The sequence below is a fragment of the Balaenoptera musculus genome, chromosome 9, assembly GCF_009873245.2.
Source record: "Balaenoptera musculus isolate JJ_BM4_2016_0621 chromosome 9, mBalMus1.pri.v3, whole genome shotgun sequence".
Classification (NCBI taxonomy): Eukaryota; Metazoa; Chordata; class Mammalia; order Artiodactyla; family Balaenopteridae; genus Balaenoptera; species Balaenoptera musculus.
In genome coordinates, this window is record NC_045793.1 from 94842504 (window position 1) to 94866566 (window position 24063).

The 24063-nt window shown below is 37.1% G+C and overlaps 1 protein-coding gene across 3 annotated transcripts in view; it reads left to right on the top strand.

Moving 5' to 3' along the window:
• SUGCT (succinyl-CoA:glutarate-CoA transferase) overlaps positions 1 to 24063 on the top strand; it is a 781582-nt gene that overhangs the window by 276370 nt on the left and 481149 nt on the right. For 2 of the 3 annotated variants that reach the window (XM_036863201.1, XM_036863202.1), the window contains exon 12: positions 17466 to 17568. In XM_036863201.1, the coding sequence (XP_036719096.1) occupies positions 17466 to 17568 (103 nt within the window). Of the gene's footprint in view, positions 1 to 17465; positions 17569 to 20698; positions 22073 to 24063 lie in introns of those variants that run through there. The other variant, XM_036863203.1, reaches the window with a different exon arrangement.

The following is a 24063-nucleotide window of genomic DNA, read 5'->3' on the forward strand; positions in this document are numbered from 1 at the left end:
TATAATGTCCTATATTTTTCACTTGTTTTCAGTTGCAGTTTTCTCCTTTATAAATTCATTGAGAAAGTTGTATATTTTCTTGCTTTGACTTATGGTGAGGGACAGTGTAAACTTGGTAAGAAGAAAAAGGCCCACGTCTTTTGTTTGCGTGCTACAAAACTTTTCATTTTTCAGTGGGAAAGAGAATGTTTTGATGAAACACAGTCCACCAATGAATTCTGCCATAAGTAGCGGAATCTACTAACAATTTACGCATGCCTTTTGTGGTTGTTTACTGTATTGTTCAATAAAACTTACATACTTATTTTAACTGTAACCATATGAAGCATCTTAAAGCAACATGTACATGCAAAAGCTGTATATTTGAGAAATGTCAATAATTTTATGATAATTGGTTACCTTATTTTTCTCAGGCAACAATAGCAGTTGAATGTGACATTCAATTATTAAAATACTATTTTCCAGTATAATGAAATAGCTAAAAAGTAAGATCGCATTTAGGATACCTCCTTAAGTAGCCTTTGTTTTTCCCATTTCCAAAGTGTTTCTAAGTCTGAATTGTTCATTCTGTAAGATAGCAGCACCCTAGCATTACTGACTTATCAACGGCAGTTTTTACCACCTCCTGAAAGTACTCCTGGAATTAGAAGACTAGGGCTATGATCTACAAATGTAGTAACAAATGGTAGCATGATTTAACCAAGGACCAAGAAATGGTTTTCCAGTTTTACCAGCCCAGTTTGATTTACATTTCTAACTACCAGTAACTTCCTTTGAGCATATCCAAAAAGAAAATGAATTAAGGAATTAAGGACTTTCCCTCTCAGAAATATTCTTGAGAATGAGCCAGTTTTATAATTTGGCACTGGGAGTCCATGGGTGGGCAAAGACCTAAATTTTACTTGAGTTATCATGGTTAAATTCCATTAAAGTTCCTGTCTCGTATTCCTCTCACATTATTTTGCCATTTTCCCTTTTCTTTCTTTCTCAGCTGCCTTTGGGTTTGGTTGGTGGCTTGCAGGAAAATAACATTAGCACCTTTTTATTTTCCTCCAAGTCATGCTCTAGTGTAGCTCAGAACATAGAACAATCAAAGAATGTATAATTAATGCCAGAGCTATCTATGGTATGCTTTATAAATTATTTAAATTCTTTTTTTTTTTTTTTAAACTTTGGGTTTTTATTTATTTATTTACTTATTTATTATGGCTGTGTTGGGTCTTCGCTTCTGCGCGAGGGCTCTCTCTACTTGCGGCAAACGGGGACCACTCTTCATCGCGGTGCGCGGGCCTCTCATTATCGCGGCCTCTCTTGTTGCGGAGCACAGGCTCCAGACGCGCAGGCTCAGTAGTTGTGGCTCACGGGCCCAGCTGCTCCGTGGCATGTGGGATCTTCCCAGACCAGGGCTCGAACCCGTGTCCCCTGCATTGGCAGGCGGATTCTCAACCACTGCGCCACCAGGGAAGCCCTATTTAAATTCTTAAAGTAATTAAATTAAGTAAATACTTACTTAAAGTTAGTAGGTTCACTAACCACTTATTCCACCTAAGTGGTATCTTAGGTTGGGTTTCCCCAAAAGCAGACCCTGATCCAGGGACTTGGGTACAAGTAATTTATTAGGGAAATGATCTCAAGAAATACAGTCAGCAAGGAGGAAAGTGAGGCAGAGGAGGGTGCAGCCTTGCAAACTTTCATGGTATTGGAGAAGCCCACAGATGAAGAAGAGGTGCAAGCATTTGGGATGGGAAGCTGTCAGCAGGCTGAAACTGTCTATAGCTGCTGTAGAACTCATTCATGTTGCTTCAGGGCACGTGGAGTGCGCCGTCTACAGCCTCTGCAACTGTTGGTGTCAGAGGGCCCGAAAGACTGAATAGAATCGTGGTTAAGATAAGTTGAAGCTCCAATTAGACTGCTCATCTTTCAATACTTGCCCTGGCTTATTAGTTGGGAGATATTAGGCAAGTTGTATGACTTTTGTGTTTCATATTTTTTTCATCTGTAAATTGGGAGTAATAATAATCCTTACCTCTAGAATTATTGAGAGAATTAAATGAGTAAATATAGGTAAAGCCCTCAGCAGAGTGCCTGGCATATGGCAAACACTTGATAAGTATTACTTATTGTAGGGATTTCGCGGGGGGGCAGTACAGTGGGGTGGTAGTTAATTTGAGTAACAGAGTTCTGTTGAAGTTTGTGTTCGCTCTTATTTGGCAGCCATGTGGCATGTTGACTTGTATTAAGCAACCACAAAAACGTCCTTTAAAAAAAAATCTTGGCGGCTCCTAAGCCTTGTTTCTCTTTGTGCATTTATTATTTTTGGACTTACGTACATTTTTAATTAATTTTGTTTAAAACAAAATTGGCTCCGTTGAAACCAACTGGAGAGCTGTCTTTACCAGCTTCTTGTTATTCACACATCTGACCAACATGACATCATCCGAGCCCTCATTTAGCTTCAACAACAGGAACCACCCTTACTCCCCAAGATGGAAACTGAACTTTCTGGGTATATCTTTACTGGTTTCCAATTCACACAATTACGTCACTATGCAAACTACATTTTCTCCATCTTATCCATGAAGATATTTTGAATGACCTTGTTAGTAGCCTTGTTGAAATCCAGGAACACTTTGCCCGTTGTATTTCTCTCACATGCCTGTTTAGAACCCAATCAAAAAAGAAAATGAGATTGGCTTGGTATGATTTTCCTCTAAGAAGACCATATTCTCTAATTAATACTACTTCCCTTTCTCAGTATTAAAAAAGGTACTTTAAGGTCCTTCATTCAACACATGTATATTGAGCTCCCACTCTGTCAAGCATCATTTTGAGTCCCAGGGTTACTTTTCCAATATTCAGCATCTACTGAGCAAAACCCAGTTTCCTCGTATTCAGAAACAGGCAATAATCATGCATCCTTGCAAAGTTATCACTGTGATTTAGCGAGGTAATTTATGAAAGCACCTAGCACATGCCAGAGTGGAGAAGGTGCTCAATATATCAGTGTCTTTTCCCAGGTTCCAAGGGACTAAACCCAAATAACTCATTTATCCATTGCTCGATCAAGCCATCCATCCATTCATCCAGATATGCATATATTCAAGCCACCTTTTATTACTCACCTCATTTATTGAGGTGGTGTAGCATGGGAGGAGGATGGGAAGAGCTTGGATTTTGGAGCTCATACTATTTACCTTCTAGTCCTGGCTCTAACTCTTATTAAAGGCGTGATCTTGGCAAGTCACTTAAACCTCTCTGTGCTTTAGGCTCCTCCTCTATCAGATGGGAACAACGATAGTATTTATGGATATAGGGTTGTTGTATTAAATGTGTAATCTATGTTAAGTGCTTAAAATGTGTCTGGCACATAGTATACGCCATATAAATGTCAACTGTCAAATGTCAGGCTCTGTCCCGGTAAAAGGCTACAACAGGGAACAACCAGACTCATTTCCTGTCCTGTAGTACTTACAGAAATCCCCATATGCTCTATGAAGCCATGAGACTGCTTTAATCAAATCTGCTTGCTTTTTTTTTTTCTGTTAAGGGTTTGAAAAATCTTGAAAAGAAAGAGAATGTGATGAACATTTAGTTCTATTTATATCTTGCCAAATTGTTTCTGGAGTTTTGTTAATGTATATACACAATTAGATATAATTATATGCACATATAATTGTGAGTTCTGTTTTTGCATTTGCTAAAGTATTTTTGTGTATATTATATAAAGCGTTTAGTGTATATTGGCTATATATTTACTTTAAGTTGCTTGTATACTAATCTGTTGTATAAATATTCTGCAGCATACGAAGGTATTTTGCTATTTTCTAGGCATTTAGGGTTTATAAAATGTTTTTGCTGCTATTGAAGTCTTTGATTTGGTTATTAGTGTACAAATGGAGTCATTCAAACTGAATGAACAGATTTATAGTTATATAAATATATATATAAATATATATATAAATATATATATAAATATATATATAAATATATATATAAATATATATATATATAAATATATATATAAATATATATATATAGTTATAGTTCTTATTACTTCTTAACCAATTGTTTTCAAGAAAATTTGAGTTAATTTGTAACACCTCAGTAATATGTAACCATTAATTTTTGCCATTTCTTACAGTATCTAATGACACCTCAAATATTTTAGCTTGCATTTCTTAAATTATAAGTGGGATTGAGCTTGTTTCCTTGTTTTGACTTATTTTCATCTTTTCCCTTTGAATGAAATATTTCTTCTGTTGATATGTGAGCTATGGGTTGGTTAAATTATATGAGAGGACTTTCTGGAAGGATGGCTGTTGTTTCAAAATACTGAAGGACTGTTAAGGGGAAGAACATTGCATGAGGCTCCTCAGGACTCAGGAAGGATCAATAGTAGGAAGTTTCCAGGGGCCGATTCTAGGATGAATGTGAACATTTGCTCCAACATTTACAGCACTGGTTCTTACCTGGAAGGGATCTTAGAATCTCTAACAGGGAAAGGAGACTAGTGTGAGTGGAATTAGGGAAAATGAGAAAGCGCAGAAAGATTGGGAAGCTGGAATTCTTATTAAGAGATTCCCAAATATGAGGTGAGTTGCTTCTGAAAGTACTGTCTTCCCTGGCTGAGAACCTCCTCTGCTGTATGGCTGCCGAAGCAGGTTGGATGACCACTCTTCTGGGTTTCAAAGATAGGAGGAAATTGCCAGAAAAATTCATTCCGCCTCTGGGATCCTTTGAAATCAGAAATAGCATTGTATAGCCTATAACTCTTTTCCTTTAGGCCGTTTTCATGTTAGTGTATTATGTACAGTAACAAAATAAGGGAGGGAAGAATGGGGATTTACTGTTTAATAGGTAGAGAGTTTCAGTTTTACAAGATGAAAAGAGTTATGGGGACAGGTGTTGGTGATGGCTGCACAACAATGTGAACGTATTTAATACCACTGAACTGTACACTTGATATGGGTAAGATGGTAAATTTTATGTTATGCGTATTTTAACACAGTAAAAAGGGGAAAAAACCATTGTGATCTCTTAAATTTTTAAGAAATATATATTCATACAAAATGCTAAAGGATATGCATAAATCAAAATTATTTCTCTGTGGTAAGGTTATAGTTGATTTTGTTTCTTCTTTTGTGCCTGTTGACATTTAAATATTTTTCTACAATAATTATGTATTGCTTTATTAGTAGTCTTTTTTAAAAATAAATTTATTTACTTTTACTTATTTATTTTTGGCTGCGTTGGGTCTTCGTTGCTGTGCATGGGCTTTCTCTAGCTGCGGCGAGAGGGGGCTGCTCTTCGTTGTGGTGCACGAGCTTCTCATTGCGGTGGCTTCTCTTGTTGTGAAGCACAGGCCCTAGAGCGCGTGGGCTTCATTAGTTGTGGCATGTGGGCTCAGTAGTTGTGGCGCACGGGCTTAGCTGCCCCGTGGCATGTGGGATCTTCCCGGACCAGGGTTCGAACCCGTGTCCCCTGCATTGGCAGGCAGAGTCCCAACCACTGTGCCACCAGGGATGTCCCTATTGGTAGTCTTTTACGAAGAGATCTTGATTCAAGAGGCTTATTTTTTGATGTAAGGAGCCCTGGTGTGAGGTATTGCGGGACCTTGGCAGTGTGGGCAACTTTCCCACGTCGTATCTGCAGTGATGCCGCTGAGGCTGTAGGGACAGTCACAGCAATGCTGGTCAGTCCAAACCATTATCGTATATGATCCACTCTTCGTGTGAAATCTGTGCAAAGCAGAACATGTTCTGGAACTGTGAGTGATCATTAGTATGGACCTGAATTATTAATGTGGTAATAATAATTAGTCTGACTCGTAAGACATAGTGGCTGATCAGCTTATAGTAAGTGTCCTGATGTATTTAAGAGCAAGTTGTATGAAAAGTCCATAATGACCCTGCACTAGAAAGCAGTGATTGGAGTCCCTGGATGGACTCTTTCACCATTGTTTGTGTGGCCTGTGAATCGACATGCAGACAAAGGAGAGAGCTAGTGCATACTAGCGGGGAAAAAAAAGATAACTTTAACCATAATTTATTAGTAATATGTAGGGATAAATTCCTAAGAGGAAATAAGGTCTAAGGAAATTACAGGAAATATTAAATCTGTGATTCTGTTTACGGTAGAAACACCGACCAACAAATTCCAGCTGTTTCTCTTTAGGTTATAGAAGTGTCACAGGCCTATTTATAGTTGCTGCATTGTAGACTCCAGCCTGGTTGTTATGGGATCCCATTGGTTTGGTTTGGGTTTACTCAGATTTGCCCAAAGACACATTTCCTATAGGCAATATATTTATGGAATGTAGTAGCCCTGTACCAAATTTTTGTTTCTCTAACTTCTATTCTAGTTTCTTCCTCTTCCTGCCAACAGTTTGCCTCCCCAGAAATGTTAGTGTAGTATTATTTATTTAACACTTATGTACCACTTAATTGTACAATTACACTGTTCTAAATACCTTCAAAGTATTAATTCATCTAATTCCTCATGACAAAGTTATGAGCTAGATACTATTTCTTAAACCAACACAAAAACCAAAAACCTTAAAGGACAAGAATCATAATTTGTCTACATTAAAGTTAATTTTTTTCTATATGAAAAAATAAATACTGATAAGCCAAAAGACAAGCTATAGTCTAGGAGAAGAAATTTGCAATGCATGTAACTAATAAAGGATTTGTATCTAGATTATGCAAATGTTCCTATAAGTCAATAAGGAAAGAAAAGCAGTTCATCTGAAAAAGGGGCAAAGGATATGAAGAGGAAAGAAACAAAAGAAAAACAAAAGTCTAATAGCCCTTAAGCTTATGAAAGATGCTTAATTTCTCCAGTTGGGAGAAATACAACTTAAAGAAACCATGAGATACCATTCCACCTCTATCTGATAGGCAAAACTTTCTTCTGACCGTAAAAGTTGGTGAGAATATGGAGCATGGTAGAAGCAGATATTGACATCAACCACATCGCAGAGCAATTTGGCAAAATCGAAGCCAGCTGACAATGTGCCTGCTTTACGACTCAGCGGTTCTACCTCTGTATATATACCTTGGGGAATCAATCCCATATGACCCAACAGAGAAATGTATAAGGTTCCATTGAAGCATTGTATGCAATAGTAAGAAATTGGAAACAATTGATCATTAATAGGAGAAAAGATAAATTGTGGAATATTCACACAGGGATGTGCCCAGTGGATAAAATAAATGAGTCAAATCTATATGCATGCTTATGTATAGACCTTGAAATTAAAATGTTCAATAAGAATAGCAGTGGGAGGGAGGGAGACGCAAGAGGGAAGAGATATGGGAACATATGTATATGTATAACTGGTTCACTTTGTTATAAAGCAGAAACTAACACACCGTTGTAAAGCAATTATACTCCAATAAAGATGTTAAAAAAAAAAAGAATAGCAAGTTGCAGTGTAAAGGTTAAAAACACACAACATGATACTTTATAATGCCTATGGATTCATCTAAACAGACACACACATATGTAATATAAGTGCAGTAGCATGAGCAGAGAGATGCACAAGATTTCTAGGATGGTGGTTACTTCTGACATGAAGAAGAAGGGGAAAAAAGGTCAAGGAGAGGTGCAAAAGGGGCTTTGCCTGTGTCTGTAACATTTTGTTTCTTAAAGATATGAAGCAAATATGCTAAGATTCATTAACAATGTGAGTGGGTGAGGGCACATAAGTATTTATGTTATTTTCTTCTCTGTACTTTTCTATTCCTACACTTTTTGGCATATTTGAAATATTTCACAACAGTAAAATAAATAAGTTTAATAATTTTTTTTGTATTTACCTATATTTTTGCTTACTATGTTCTTTTTTTTCAACATCTTTATTGGAGTATAATTGCTTTACAATGGTGTGTTAGTTTCTGCTGTATAACAAAGTGAATCAGCTATATATACATACATATAGCCCCATATCTCCTCCCTCTTGCGTCTCCCTCCCACCCTCCCTATCCTACCCCTCTAGGTGGTCACAAAGCACCGACCTGACCTGTGCTATAAACTAACTCTAGTGGCTAATACTCCTAAATTTTCTTTTAAAAATCTTTGGGGGGAATTCCCTGGTTAGGATTCTGCGCTTCCTCTGCAGGGGCCCTGGATTTGATCCCTGGTTGGGAACTGAGATCCTGCATGCCACATGGGGTGGCCAAAAAAAAAAAAAAAAGGGACACTGAGGAAATCAGACAGTACTTGGAGAAGAAGAATACTTCAGAAACAACCATAATTTTAAAAAAAAGTCTTTGGGAAGCATTGCTATGATATTGACATAAACTCATCCCAAAACTTTTATGTTATATGGACAGCATGTCTTTCCACAGTTTTGTATTCACTTCTCACTGGCTGACAGAGTAATGGATTTTGTAATTCTCCAATGTTTTTGTTAAGTCTCTGCAAGATATTTATTTAGCCTTCTGGGTTTTTCACAAAATTATTTTGAATTTAAAGACACAATTTTCTGGGTCTAGTTTTCTGTATATCAAGAAGGTGGTGTGTTAGGAGAGCTTTGTCTCCACTATCCTGGAGAGCCACCCTCCTGGTCTAATAGGGAAGTCCACCATTGTAGTTGTATTTTATTTGTGTAAGGGGATGGAACTAATATGTGCAAATTTAAAAAGATTGATGGGTTTTGGGTTTCGGGTGTATAAACATCCAAACTTATTTTCAGAACTCTGTAGTTGGCAAGTCCACAACTCTCCCATAGAGATAGTATAGCAACAAGACAGGTATACCTTTCTACTTATGCATAAATATACAAAACTTTTTTGAAAGTTGATTCATTTTTCCAATTATATGAAGAAATCATTGTGTGAATTAAAGAATACTTTTGTAACATAAAGTCATATTCTAATAAGTTAGTATGTTACATTTGAATTTTCTTATAAAACCTCTATGAAAAGACAACTAACTAGACTCCAAATTGGAGCCTTGAATTTTTATGTGGGAAAATGCCAGGATTCAAAGATTTAGAATATTACCAAAGAATCTCCATAAATAGTTTATCCTTGAAATCCTTTTCTGTTCTGGCCCAAAAGTGGGGAAGAGTTCATGAAACCAAGAGGGATATGATTTCATTTTTGCCCCACACTTACCCTATTTTCTGCTCCGGGAACTTGAAAAGTCATGGAGGAAAGTGTCATTGAGCATCTCATAAAGTCTAGCAGGAGATAAGGGTAAAGAAAACCTTTCATTTGCTCCAAGTTGCTGTCATTGCCTTTTTTTTTTTTTTTTTTAACATCTTTATTGGAGTATAACTGCTTTACAACGTTGTGTTAGTTGCTGCTGTATAACAAAGTGAATCAGCTATATGTGTACCTATATCCCCATATCCCCTCCCTCTTGCGTCTCCCTCCCACCCTCCCTATTCCATCCCTCTAGGAAGTCACCAGATTTTGTCCAGGGAGCACCCTGGGCCTTTTAGGGAAATGAGGCCTTGTCCAGGTAAGGACACAGCATGAGCCACAGCAGGCATTTTCTTTTATCACTGATAGGAATCGAAGCCTTGGACTTTGTCTTAACCATTAGAATGAGGCAAAAATACAAGATCTTTAACTTCTGTGGCTTTTCCACAAGCTATTTTGATGTTGGTACCTCTTTAAACTGTTTCAACCATGCTGATCATTAGCCTGGTAAAATGTGTCTATCTTATTACTCCCTGCCTAGTTTGAAATCTCTGTATTGTCACTCCCTCCTATGGGATCTCTAAGTGTAATGAAGACTGATTGGGATTCCCGACACCGGTGCCATCACCAATCCCCTAGAGGCTTCAGTGCAAACACTGATATTTTCTAGAATAAGAAATGAAAAAACAACAACAAAGTAACATGTTAATATATTTTAGAACTCCCAAAAGCTTAGACTTAAATTTTTAGAATTGAGAGATTATTGATATATATTATATATTATTAGTTTTAGGTGTACAACATAGGAATGATTTGATATTAGTATGCTTAGACTTTTATAATCAGAAAATATTTGAGCTACGATCAGCAAAAAATAGGAGTTGCTATATAAATTGTTAAAATTCCTTCCTTGGATTTGAAGTTATAGACATATTTTATTATTGTATTCATTTTTGTTATGTGACCTTACAACTAAGTATATACCATTTTGAGTACTTACTACATGCTAGGTGATGTGCTAAGCAATTTACAACTGATTATAATTTCCTTAGAACAGAAGAGAAAATTGGAGCTCAGAGAAGTTAGACAATTTACTCATGGTCACAAAGTTAGGTGAGTTTAGGATTAAAAATCAGGCTTGTCTTTTCAATAAATTTTATTTATTGATTTATTTGTTGATTATCTTTTATAAATGGCAACAGTGTATTATAGTGAGATGAGCTCTGAGCCTGAAATGTGGACTTGAGTGTGAGTCTCAATTTTTTCATCTTCGAAATAAGAATAATGAGTCCTTTCTCATAGAATTCTTGAAAGGATGAGATTAAAAAATGGTGGCCAATATTAGGAGACCTTATCAGACCATAGGGTTGATCAGTTGTTGGTGGGAAGGAAGTCACGAATAGTTGGAACCCAGACAACTCACCGAGTAGAGAGTTAACCTCCCTTCCTCCCCCAGCTCTGGGGCAAACAGTAGCTGAATTGCCAGTGGCCTAAGGGTGGCACCGTGTGCTAGATTTGACTGGATTGACGCTGACATTTAATGGGTCTACCCTACGGAAGGAGCACAGACAAAGACCAGTTCAGGACCTCACCAGCTTGTGGCTTTGAACCTTCTGATCTGTACACTTCTGCTCAACTTCTCTGTGCCCTAGTTTCCTCAATCATGAGGATCGTAAACCTCACCTCATGGGATTACGAGGACAAGAAATAATATACGCCAAGTATTTCTTGTGGTGTCCAGTACATACTATAAAAGGCTCTCAGTTAACAGTAGCACCAAGATGCCATACTGCCTTTTCAAGCCCTTTGTCGGACAGGTCTTCAGCAGCAGATCACTCACAACACTTTCTTTGTCTGATCTGCTCGCCTGTACTCTGCTGCCCAGGGTCAGGCAGTAGAAAGTGGTGATTAACCTTTGGACTCAGGATAGTCTTCTAGCTTGACTACTTCATGTTGATTCGAGTTAAAAAGGCTACTTAAACTCTCTAAACCTTGGTTTGCTCATCTTTAACATGAGCATGATAATGGTGCCTACCTAACAGGATTGTTACGAGAATTAAATGAAATAATGTGTGTAAACTGCTTAGCACAGAGCCTTGCAATTGGTAAATGTTTAATAAATGTTTGCTTTGATTTGAAAAAATTGTGAACGTTTTTAATTGATATTTTTATTAAGGTCATATAGATAGGAGGTGCTGGGGCTGTGACTCAATCCCAAATCTATCCACATCTCATGCCTGTTCTCTTGTAGCACACTTCTTGTGTTTGAATACTTCCAGTAACTGAACTGCCAGTATGGTCCCTATTACTAGAAATCTTTTCAATACACATGATATGATGACTTTGTAGGATCATAGAAAACAATAGATGATTTTTAAGATCCTTTGAATTCCTGGGATCTTATGATTCTCTGGATCATAGGAAGTCCCTAAATCGAAACATTATGTCTGAAGCATTTACTTGTAAATTGGTCTTTGGGAACTAGAAATCTATTTTCCATAAGACATACTTCTATACAGAATTTAGAGACCAGTGTAGAAGAAGGAAGAGGAGGTGCTGTGATATTACATTCAAAGCTGATGGCCTCAAACTGTCTTCCTTCTCCCAACCTCAGTATCTGAATAAACCTAGTCTCAGCAAGGTTTTAGGAGAAGATACTCCACCCCACTAATTCAAGCTAATGTGATTGAGATGAAACCGAGGGTAGTTATCAGTTAGCCATTGATAAATGGTGAATTGTGACCTGCCTTCACTGGTTAGGCTTGCTTTGATTGTTTTTATAAAAGCTTGTATGTCCTCCAAGGGTCACACAGCCTGGGCAATAGGATGTTTGCCCAAGTTGTTTTTTAGGAACTTGGAGTCAGCTGTGTCCAGTTTGAGCTTGAGATGATTAAGACTGGTTAAGACCTCCCACCCTCCATCTGGGCATGTGCAGATGTCCATTTGGTGACCTTTTGAAGTCTGAGGGCCAGAATCTCCACCCTCACAGCATGCTAATGCTGCTGTTTTTTGAGCATGTCTCCCATGAAGAAACCTGTGGCTTGGTTGCATCTGCACAGAGCAACGATTGCCTCTCCCTTTTCTTATCTCAAATTACCTTTCTCCATGCTCCCCCTGCCTCAGTTTTTATCCTATAAATATCCCCAGCCCCTCGCCTTCGGGGAGACAGATTTGAGACTTTTCCCGTCTCCTGACTTGGATGCCTCAGGAATAAACCCTTTCTCTGCTGCAAACCCCATCGTCTCAGCGTTTGGCTTGCTGCGCACCAGGCAAACAAACAAGACCCTCTTATTCTTCCCAAATAGTCGTATATTCATTCACTTAGCAAATACTGAGTGCCAACTATATTTTAAGTTATGGGGCTATAACAGTCAAGAAATCGTCTGTTTCTCTAGTGTGAGAGAAAGTAATGATCTTGGGGAAGGAAATTGTTGGACAGATTTGAGACATATCTACAATGAGTGATTTATGGAAAGGGGGAAAATTGGAGGCAGTAAGTTTTTAATCAACTATTGCCATAGTCCATGTGTGACGAATCAAGGGCTTGAACTGTGATAGTAATAGTGGGAATAGAGGAATAAAACTTAACTTTTGAAACGTTGATTCTACAGGGCAATTATGTATAAATGATAAATGATGAGAAGAAGGAGTTCCAGATTTAGCTGAGGGTTTGAGTTCAGGCAAGGCAGAATATTAGGTTTATGGGGCAAATGGAAATTTTAATCATCCATGGGGATGATACTACATCTGAGTGGAAATATTCTATGGTAACTAGAAAAGGGGAACTGAGGAAAGGTCAGGGCTAGAAATAATAGATTTGGGTATCATCTGCATAGAGATGACGGGATTACTTAAGTTCATAGAAGAAAATGAAGAATATTGGGACTGGAAGGAAAAGGTAAAAGAATTAATTAAAAAAATACAGAAATGGCCAAAGAGGTATTAAAAATCCAAGAAGGTATCATAGGACCTAAAGATAAGATAGTCAACAGCGTCAAATACTGCACAGAAAGCAGGTAGGATTAGGACTGTGAACAGAATATTGGGTCTGACAAGCGGTCACTGGAGACCCTTGGAGACTGGGTAAGAAAAGGTGTTGGTGGCCAAGTCATATATCAGAGGCTCAAGCAGTAATGATAGATTGGAAACATAAATAGGATAGTAACAAAAAGGGGTAAGAATGCCTGGAAAACTTATTTTTTCAAACGAAAACTTATTTCTGGTTGACAGTAATATGGAAGATATTGATGGAGAGGCAGGTTTAAGAAGCATCAGAGGGAGACAGCATGGTGCCTCCTGTCAGGTTTCTTCTTCTCTAGTCTCATCGATATCCTTCCCTTCTCTGTATCAATGCTGATTATGTCAGCCCCCTACTGAAAGACCTCTCTGGGTTCCTCATTGCCAGTGGAAATCCAATATCCTTAGCATAGCTCACCAGATGCCTCACACTCTGGTTCTAACCTCCCTTTTCCATTTCCTCTTTTGCCGCTCAAGGCACAGGAGATTTCAGATTCTTTCCAGATTGAGTCTTTGTACACATTGCTTTTTCTGCCTGGAAGATCCTTCTTCCCACCTTTCACGTGGAAAATTCTAACTCATCCTTCAACACCTGGCTCAAATGTCACCTCATTTTTGAACGCTTTCCTGACTCCCCAGGCCCAGTGCAGGTCTCTCTCTTTGGTGCTTCAACTGGAAGTTGTTCATTCATATTTTTGTCTCAGCATCCTGCATTGTAATTCATAAATTTCAATAGCTCTGTTCTCCATTAGACTATATGATCTCTGAATACGATGACTGTCTTTTTTTATCGTTGTAATCCCCGTGACTGGCACAAAAAAAAACTCTTGCTAAAAGCATCAGGAATGAATGAGTGAGTATTAATGTAAAGAGATATATCATGAGGTATATAGGATAAAAGTGAAGAAGCATCTTAGTGCTAAGCGAAATAAGCCAGACACAGGAATACAGATAATGCATGATCTCACTTATGTGTGGAATCTAAAAAAAGTAAAACTCATAGAACAAGAGTGTAGAACGGTGGTTGCCAGGGGCTAGGGTGTGCGGGAGATTGGGAGATGTTGGTCAAAGGGTGCAAACTTTCAGCTATAAGATGAAAAGTTCTGAGAATCGAATGTACAGTATTGTGATTATAGGTAATAATACTGTATCAAATACTTAAAATTTGCTGAGAGTAGTTCCTAAGTGTTCTCACCACACACACACAAATGGTAACTGTGATAGTGGTAATCATTTCACAGTGTATACGTATGTTAAATCATCACATTGCTCACCTTAAAAAATCATGTTGTACAAATTAAATACGTATGATTTGTATTTGTCAATCGTACCTCAAAAAAGTTGGGGTGGGGGAAGCTATATGAATTTGAGCAAGTTAATTTCTCCAAACCTGAGTTTCCTATTGGTCAGAGGAGGATAATACTTACCTTATAATGTGCTTGTGAGGATAAAATCTACAAAATATAGATCAAACAATTAATGACCAGCATTTATTCATCATTAATGTTACAGTTATTTCCAACTCCCACCTTCATGGCATGGATCTCTTATTAGTTGCTCTCTGGCCTTGGATTTGGCTGCAACTTTAATCCATTCTCAAAAGAGAAGAATTTTTGGTTCATTTTCTACGTTAAGTTTTTATGTTAAGAAATTGAAACTCAAGTCTATCTTTAAGCAGCAGTGTTTCATCTGCCTAAATAATGTAATCTGATTAATAATAACCATTCGGCATCAAGTGAATTCAACAAAAATCTGGAATTAAATATATGGGTTGATTTAATAAGTTTATAATTAAGTCTGAATTGTTTTATGAGTCTCCAAGGAACTTCCCAGAGGAGGCCCTAGTTTCGAGGCTCACCACACTGGATCCAAGGACACCCTTCTTGTCTTATCTTCAGGATTGTGTTGCCCTGAGTGAGTTAAGCCAGCTCTTTCCATTTTTTTTTTTAAGCAGAATTTTTGTGGTTCATAAAAACAAGCACTTACAGCTTTTCTTGCATAGATAAAGGAAAGGATTCTACATCAGATTTAGATCAAGAGATAGATTTTCAGAAGAAAATGATGGATGCGTCCTCTGGGAGTAAGGGAATGCAGTGATGTTCCTCTCTGACTGATTGAGTTTAAGGCATTTGTGAACACTTCCACGCCCACACCCACTCAAATACACAAACAGTGGTCACAACTGCAGCTCCAGACGCTGCCTCTCTCCCCAGTCTCATATCCAAAGTGCATCCGTTGTTTTCCATAACATGAAATAAATCCCTCTCTTTTGCCCAGTGGTGAAAAGCTTATATAAATACTAAAACTTCAACTATCCCCCTGAGTTTTCTGTTGGCAAGCCTGCAGCTATGGGTTTGTTTAGATATTGACATGCGTTTTCTGTGCGGATCTTTCAGGCCACTTGGGTGAGTCTAGTGGTGATAAATTTATGTCTTGAAAATTCATCAGAGTAACCATTATAACATTCTGTTTATGAAAACTTAAATAATTAACACCCTGATTGAAAAGGCTCCGGGTTCAAGGTACCTCTTTTATTCTTTCAACGTATATCATTCTGGTGATATATATCTATATATATATCTTAGCAAGTCTTGGCCAGGAGATGACTTTAATAGTCATTGAAAAGAAAATGTAGATGCAAAGAATTGACTAATTCAAAACATATACTCCTGCATAGTGGTGTTCCCATGAAAGAGTGTTTTTCAATATTTAGAAGTGAAGTATTTTTATTGTGTACTAAATAGAGGTAGTTAACATTAGTGGGCCATAATTAATGTGTATAATGAAAAATCTTTATCATAATGGAAAGAAAAGGGAAGACATTATTTTTAAAGACAAAAATCAATGCCTGGTGTAGAGTAGGCGCTCCTTAGATGGTTGTAGAATAAGTGGATGTGTGAATAGGATTAATTATATTCCTAGTGAAATGTAATACTACCTTCATTAAAAATTTTTATCAGATTCTTATGTAAAAAATTTATATGACTGAACATAGTTGTTCATATAGTAGTCTGTCTTTTAGAGAGTATGTTAATTCAAACTTCTCTTTTCTTTTTATCTATTAGATGGCAATTAGAGAAGTGTTCTCAAAGTATTGACACTTTTTAATCTTTATTTTAAATAGTGGAAAAAGTGCATTTCTCTGACATAAATTCCCATAGAATCTGCTGATCTGAAATTAATTCTAGCTATGTCTGAGAGAGCTGAATAGAAGCCCATGAATATTAACTATTTCTACTATACTTCCACTAGCCCTCCCATATTAGTGAAGCATTTTACTTGCTGCCAATAATTTACTATAGTTAACGCTTTTTAAAAATTTCTTTTAACCTAGATTATTACTTAACTAAAAATAGTTTGCTATTTTAACAATTAGCAGTTGTCAAATTCTTCATAAATTACAAACTATGGGTGTTGATTTGTCTTTGAGGATCCAAGATTTTGTTTCTATGCTCACTGTCTTAACAGAGAACTAAAAAAACAGTAAATCTCATTAATGAATTAGGTCTCCTTTCCTTAAGACCTAATAGAAAAAAGAAGGGAAATCAAATAAGCTTTTGTGTCTGTGAAGTCCAATTTTAAATTATAGTAAAAATAAAACAGAGGTAAAGGACTTGGATGAATTTGAGGGTTGTTGGCTAAATTGAGGTATTAGTCTTTACATGTCTGCATTTATTCTAATTAGTAAACCATAGTACAAGTAAGTAATTAAGGTTTTTTTTAGGCCAGTGGTTGTGGCTGTTAATTCTGGTGTGCTTTAAGAGTAATGGAGGTAAACCATACAGTTTCTTTTAAAACCACTTCATTAGTTTATTTTTTGTTTTGAGGAATAATTTGGCGTATCTGTGTCTATCTTAACCTCATGTACTATTGCCTGAGACCTACAAAACACTGCACAATGACGTTACGCTCAAAACTTCAGTAACATTATATTATCATTATTAAATTCATCAAGTGCTCAATACCACATTTGAAGCTCAGTTAGTACCATTTTCTACATAATCTCTCTTCTCCAAGGGTCTCTCTGTCAAAAAGTTCATAGGGTCAGAAATAGGAGGAATTTCAACTCTAATGGTGAATTTGCAAACAAGGGGATGGGAGTGGCTATTCTTATCACTTACAGGGCAACTCAAGTTGTTTCATATTGGCAACATTCTCTCAAAACTAGGCACAAGGAAAGTTAAAGAAACATGTTTTTGTCATTATCAGTTGCTTTCAAAGACGGCCATATGAGAAAACAGGTTGTGTTACATTCTTTAGAGTATAAAAGTGCATCTTTTTTTGGTCTCTTCCTAGGTTTGAAGAAGAAATGACCAGCAAGTGGTTACACCTCTTTGAAGGCAGTGGAGTCCCGTATGGCCCAATTAACAACATGAAGAATGTGTTTGCAGAACCCCAGGTTTGTTTTTTGAAATTTTTAGTATGTTTCGGTTAAAAACACAAGAATTTGCCTCTCTTTTCTATCCAGACTGATTCATATAAGTGTACATTAGCCATCGATCTTGAGCTTAAGTCACATCACATGATTTTTTACTCTTACGTTAAAGTGTGGGTCTGAAATAAAAATAATCAGAATTTAGCACTGGCAGCCTACAGTCATACTTTTATATGTGTCTGATCGAACATATTTCTTCAGCAGCCAGCCATAAAGTATCCAAGGTCGGGGCATTTGTTTTTCCTGAAAAATAGAAATATAGACAATTGAAAGGTTGGGGTCAGGCACTCAGAGATGATTCTCTGCGGAAAGAAATGGGAGGACCTTCACAGCGGTAGTCCCCCTCTCGTCGTACGGCTGTCTTAAAATGTACAAAGCAAGTCATCATTAATTCTGCTGATGAGAGGCTTTTATATGCTTTGATTAATGTGCATTATTCGTGAAGAATAAATGTACTTGAATAGAGATTTGTGCTGTACATTGCTTACAGACTCCTTCTTGGGGTACAGAGATAAGGATCATCTGAAAAAATACTTCTTCTATAACATTGTTCAAATGATTATTTTGAGATAATGTCAAAATGATAAGTTTTGATTTTATTCCTTTAATCAGTATCACTGCAAGCAATTTACCATTTCTCAGATTCACATATTAATCCCACAATGTAGAGGAACTCCCTTTTTCTATGAAACTTTCACTGTGATTATTCATGTATCTGTCAGCTTCCGTCATTTCAAAATTATAGTTTTTCTCTTTATTCTTTTCATTTTTTATAGTGGTAGATTTTTCTTTGAAATGAATTGTTGAAAATGGAATATACTTTTTTAAGGGAGAAAACTGACCTAACTCTAACTTTGGTACCTTCATGTTACATGAATATCTGTTTAAAGGATAATTGAACTGTGTTCAATTCAATGATTACAATATTTACTGGAGAAAAAAAGATGAATGAAGGCAGGAATTCTACTCTGTGCTATATTTTTCCGTCAAGATTGTGAGTATGGCAACACTTTGTTCCTAATGAAAGAATGGTCAATAAGAATTGGAGAAAAGGTGGCCCACTTGTATGGACTGAGTCTTTGTGAAAGGGTCTCCACTACATCAGTGATTAATGCTGGTGACTCCTTGTGATGAGGTAGCAGTGTGTGCACCCGGAATGTAATAGACCAGAGGGCCAGTTTTCTCACTTCAAGCTTTGTCTTTAAGCTGTTGTAGGGGAATGGGTAGGTTTCACCATTATTTTCCGGCTTAAAAGTAGAACCAAGGTGTGTAGGACTTCCTGTTTAACTCAATTTGAGGGCACGTTTCTCTAGAGAGAATTCCTGAGAGTTTTTCCATCAGCATTTCTGTTGGCTCCACCTGTGTTTCATCAGGAATAAAGGCACCAAAGCAAAGAATGTTATTTTAAAAATTATTAGATATATTCGTGTTACTTATTTTTTAGGCTTTGATAAACAAGGATCCAAGGTCCCACCCTTAAAATTGTTCACTTTATGGGCTGTTTCGGATTGAATATCGGGAATTAGGATTTTCATTCCCAATTTTCCCTTGTAGCTCACTTTAATTACTTTAATTTTTGTATCTCAACTCTTTTGGACCTGCAGGAAGTTTCTATTATTGGTCTATGGCTTATTTTAGTTCTTAAACAATTTTTCAAATGAAGAATAGTGATATTCTAAGTCAGGATACCAACTTTTCCTACTACCCCAAAAGTCTTTGAAAACTGCCTTCTTATCCACCAAAAAGTAGATTCTAATTGTTACAATTCTAACATCAAAAATTCTTAATCATACAGTGATAGTTATTGACAATAGCGTAGAGTTGGTCTCTTTTATATACCATTTCATTCTTCTTTGGAATTTAAACACCAAAATGGGTGTATAAAATTATCTGGATTTTTAGAAAGACTAGAGAGCAATGTAATATTAGTACAGGGACCTACTGTATGGCACAGGGAACTCTGCTCAATATTCTGTAACAACCTAATCAGGAAAAGAATTTGAAAAGGAATAGATACATGTATATGTATAATTGAATCACTTTGTTTTACATCTGAAAGTAACACAACATTGTTAATCAACTGTATTCCAATATAAAATAAAAAGTTGAAAAAAGTAAAAATAAGCAAAGATGACTATGACAATTGTACGTAGGACTGTTTGGCACAAGAGGTAAGGGCACCGTCTTTCCCCTATGCCTGGAAGTGTTTGGCTCTTTTAGAAGGAATTCCCTATCATTATGTATTTTGAAAGGAATGTAGAAGCTGAAAAAATCAGGGAGTTAAAAAAAATTTGTATAAAATAAATTATTTTTAAAAAGTACCTTAAGATGACATCTAAAAAAGAACTACTCTGAAAGTTCATTTAACAAACTTTTTACTGTATTTACTATGTTCCAGGTGCTAGGGATTTATCATGAATTTAGTAATTCTTTTCCTTTCTGAAAAATAAATTCTAAGTTGACTTAAGTAGCAGGTACCCAATAAAATTTCATTGATGCATGAATCAGTGGATGAGTGAGTTGGTTAACTCTGTAAAGTATAGGTTTCCAAATGATCAAGTGGCTACTGTGTCCCCCTGTGTGGGACTGACAGACTCTATCTGTAGAGCTGGCTGAGAAGCCTTTGGTTGGAAAGCTTCAGAGACTAAAGCATGATACAGTAGTAAGACCATGGAGTCAAAAGTGTTGGGCAGTTTTATAAGTTTTCTAGGTTTTGGTTTCCTCAATGGTAAAGTGATGAAATAGAATCTTTTCTCTATATTTGTAAGTGTTAAATGTGACAATGTTTATCAAAGGCACATAGGGATTGCTAGATGGTAAAAGTTTAGTGAATGGTAGTAGCTCTGGTTATGGTGCCCTTTATGGTTATATTTTTATTAAAAACCACTTTCTTTTACTTATTATTTAGTGGATAGAGGCAAATCCAGTGTAGGTGCGGGGATGGGGATCATTAGCTGAAAATCAAGGTCTAACTAATATCCTTTTAAGAAAATCCGTCTGCAAATTTTGTGCCAAGAAGTTCTCAGCCCTTCAGTAATTTTTCTGATGACTGAAAACCTTTTTGTTTTCCGTAAAAGTATGATTTCCGTTCAAGGTGTCCTCCCTTGTTTTTCCCCTGACGAGCTGTGGAGTTTCTTGGCCCTGGGTACATGGAACCGGCCGCTTCTGTTCAGATGTGGGACCGCACCGCTGGCGCCCGTGGCCCAGCTCTCCATGTGCGCCGTGCCAGCACAGCTGCTAGTTCAACTGAAAATTGATTTGGGTGAAATACAAGGCCTGGAACATGGCGCAGGAAGTGAGACTCTGATGAAGTGAAAAGGGGTATGTCTAACCAAAAAAAGAAAGAAAGAAAAAGATTAGAAGCATCAAAGAGCAGAAGAGAATTTTCTGTGTACCTGCTTATCAAGTGGCCCATTTATGTTTCATCTGTGGCTTGAACGTGGCGGACAACAAAACTTTGCTTGATGGTCGAAGCTGTTCCTAACCAAAATAATTTCCTCATAGTCTCATGTTCCGAGAAAACTTGCCTTTTTGACTCAACTGAAACAACAAATGATTCTTTTTTTCTTGGATGGATGCAAGGGTGTCTACCTTTTATCCTCTGATTATGTGCTGCAGACCTTTGCACAGTTAAAATGATCCTGCAGGCATCCACTGTTAAGTCAATCAGGAATACTACAGGAGATTTTGGTCTGTATTTACTGATATCTCTGAGAAATTTTGATCCAAAACCCTTTTAGTGGTAGTTTTATTGTTTTTTCTCCCTCAATGATATATTATCTGTGGAAAACTCTGTGCATTGTAGAAGTATAATATAGATTATCTGCATATAGATTTTAATAGTCATGTTTCCAAGTGCTTTCTTAAAATATCTTCTTTTAATCAGGCCAAGATTGTGTAGTACATTAAAGGAATTCTTAAAAAGTTTAAAAAACTTACTAGATGACCTCAGTATGGTCCTATTTAACATACCCTTGGGAACATGTGCATGAAATACATTGTGGTTTGAGGTTTTCCAACCCAAACAAACTTAAAAGAAAATGCAGCTTTTAATAGAAACTATTCAAATTCCTGCAAAGATAGGTATGGATCTCACCACTGAGAGGGTTTGAAAGCATCATTATCTACCATGAGAATCAAAAGAGAATGTGCTATCCTGCTTTTTCTATTTTGCTCAAGACCGTAAATTTGGCGGTTCTACTGTATCACCATTTTTGAATGAACTGCTCAATTAAAAAATATATGTGTATATGAATGACTGAACCTCTGATTAATGTTTATCTTTCTCCTTGATGCCATGACCTGTGGGTGGGGAAGAGAGGGCAAAGGGTGTCGCAAAACTGGTGTTATTTAACAGAGTCTTCGCATTTATACCACACAAGTTGAATCCATCAGGTGTAAGACATCACCCTGAAGCATCACTTCTGAGAACTATTGGGAGGGAAATATCAGAACTGAAATATCACAGCTGGCCCTGATTTTAACTGGTGCCAAACACCTGCAGGCTCTAAAAGGATACCAAAATAAAACCCCACCCTGTGGCAGCAAGCCAGCCCTTAACAGCCCTTCCTTAACTTTGCATCACCATCAAGATTAATTTAACATTTTCTACAGAAACCTTATTCTTCCTGTCCCAGAAGGCCATTATAACTCCTGTAGCCAATCTTTCGTATGGGATAAATATGTCATAGAAACAGAGTGAAGTCTTGAAATATTTGATAGCTTAAAATTATCTGTTGTTTTCATATCATTATTTGTGGAAGTCTGTGAAGTTGGAGGCTTTATTAATCTCTAGGCTAGCTCATATTCTCCAAGTGACTTTGTTTTAGCACATTTTGGCAAAATATCTGAGCATCTGGGGGAAAAAAGCCTTCAGGATTCATATAGTAAGTGTCAGAAGCTCCCCAAAATACAGAGCTATTTTTCAAGCCCTTTCTACCTTACACGTGCACACACATACACACACATACACACATGCACTACTGATGCATTTTAAAGATTGCCTTTTGAATGACATTAGTTAATATTTATTGAAATGCAGTTGCATAGCCCTGGGAGGGTTATACAAATCAAGCAAAATTATATCCTTGTTTCTAATACTGCTGGGAAATACATACATACAGTGCTCCCTGTAACTGGAAAACAGTTGATGAAGATCTGGGGTAAAACAGTATGTCTGGAAATAATTCCTAGTAGACAAAAGAGATACAAAAATAAAATTTATGTATATCTCTGAGTATATATGACACATTTCAGATAGTGAACAAATTCAGACATTTTGTTTTGTGATACCTGGGTATAATATATTCAGTTTTGGAAAAAATAATCTATTTCATATGTAAGTGATTAAATGAAATAGAAATTGAAAGTTTAAGGATTCAATTTTATATTAAAATATAAAATACAAGACAGTAATATCCAATTTTATTTTGTTGGGTTGAAAAGAATCGTAATACAAAAAAACCTCACGCATTATCATGTAAGAGGAAACCTACTGAAATGTCAAATAAAAGTTAAGGTCTTAGTATTACATTACTGGCATTTTATGTTCATTCTTTATGTATACCTAGGAAATTTGGATGCATCGGGTTTTTTAAGCTATCACACTTACATATTTAAATATCTAACTGGAATGCCTTGGACATTACCTGATTGACATTGATGGAAAAAAGATAATAGAATTTATGTTAAAGAAAAAAAGCCTCTCTTTTTGATATTTTCATGAAAGGCATGGTTCAGGGCAGAGGAGACTGTAGTCACTTTTTCATTCAGTCAGTCACTCAGTCATTTGTTCAGCAAACAGTAATTGCTGGCCTGCTATATATGTATGGTCTTTTAATTTTTTAAATTTTTGGCTGCGATGGGTCTTGTTGCTGCACGCAGGCTTTCTCTAGTTGCGGCGAGCGGGGGCTACTCTTCTTTGCGGTGCGCGGGCTTCTCATTGCGGTGGCTTCTCTTGTTGCAGAGCACGGGCTCTAGGCCCGCGGGCTTCAGTAGTTGCAGCACGTGGGCTCAGTAGTTGTGGCACGTGGGCTGTAGAGTGTGCAGGATTCAGTAGTTGTGGTGCACGGGCTCAGTAGTTGTGGCTTGTGGGCTCTAGAGCGCAGGCTCAGTAGTTGTGGTGCACAGGCTTAGTTGCTCCACAGCATGTGGGATCTTCCCGGACCAGGGATCGAACCCTGTCCCCTGCATTGGTAGGTGGATTCTTAACCACTGTGCCACCAGGGAAGTTCTGTATGGTCTTGTATTAGGTATTTGGCCAGGGGAGGAATGATGGAAAACAGTGAAGCAATAGGACAAAGATGAAACTATTAAGCATTCAGGGAGGTTGCAGAGTCCAGTTTAAGGTAGAAAGTGTCCAGTGTCACAGAAGAGTTACACAAAAATGCTCTGGGTATTTTTAGTAGCAAGAAATGATAGGTATAAAGCATCATGAGATTCTCTTATTTAATTTAAAAA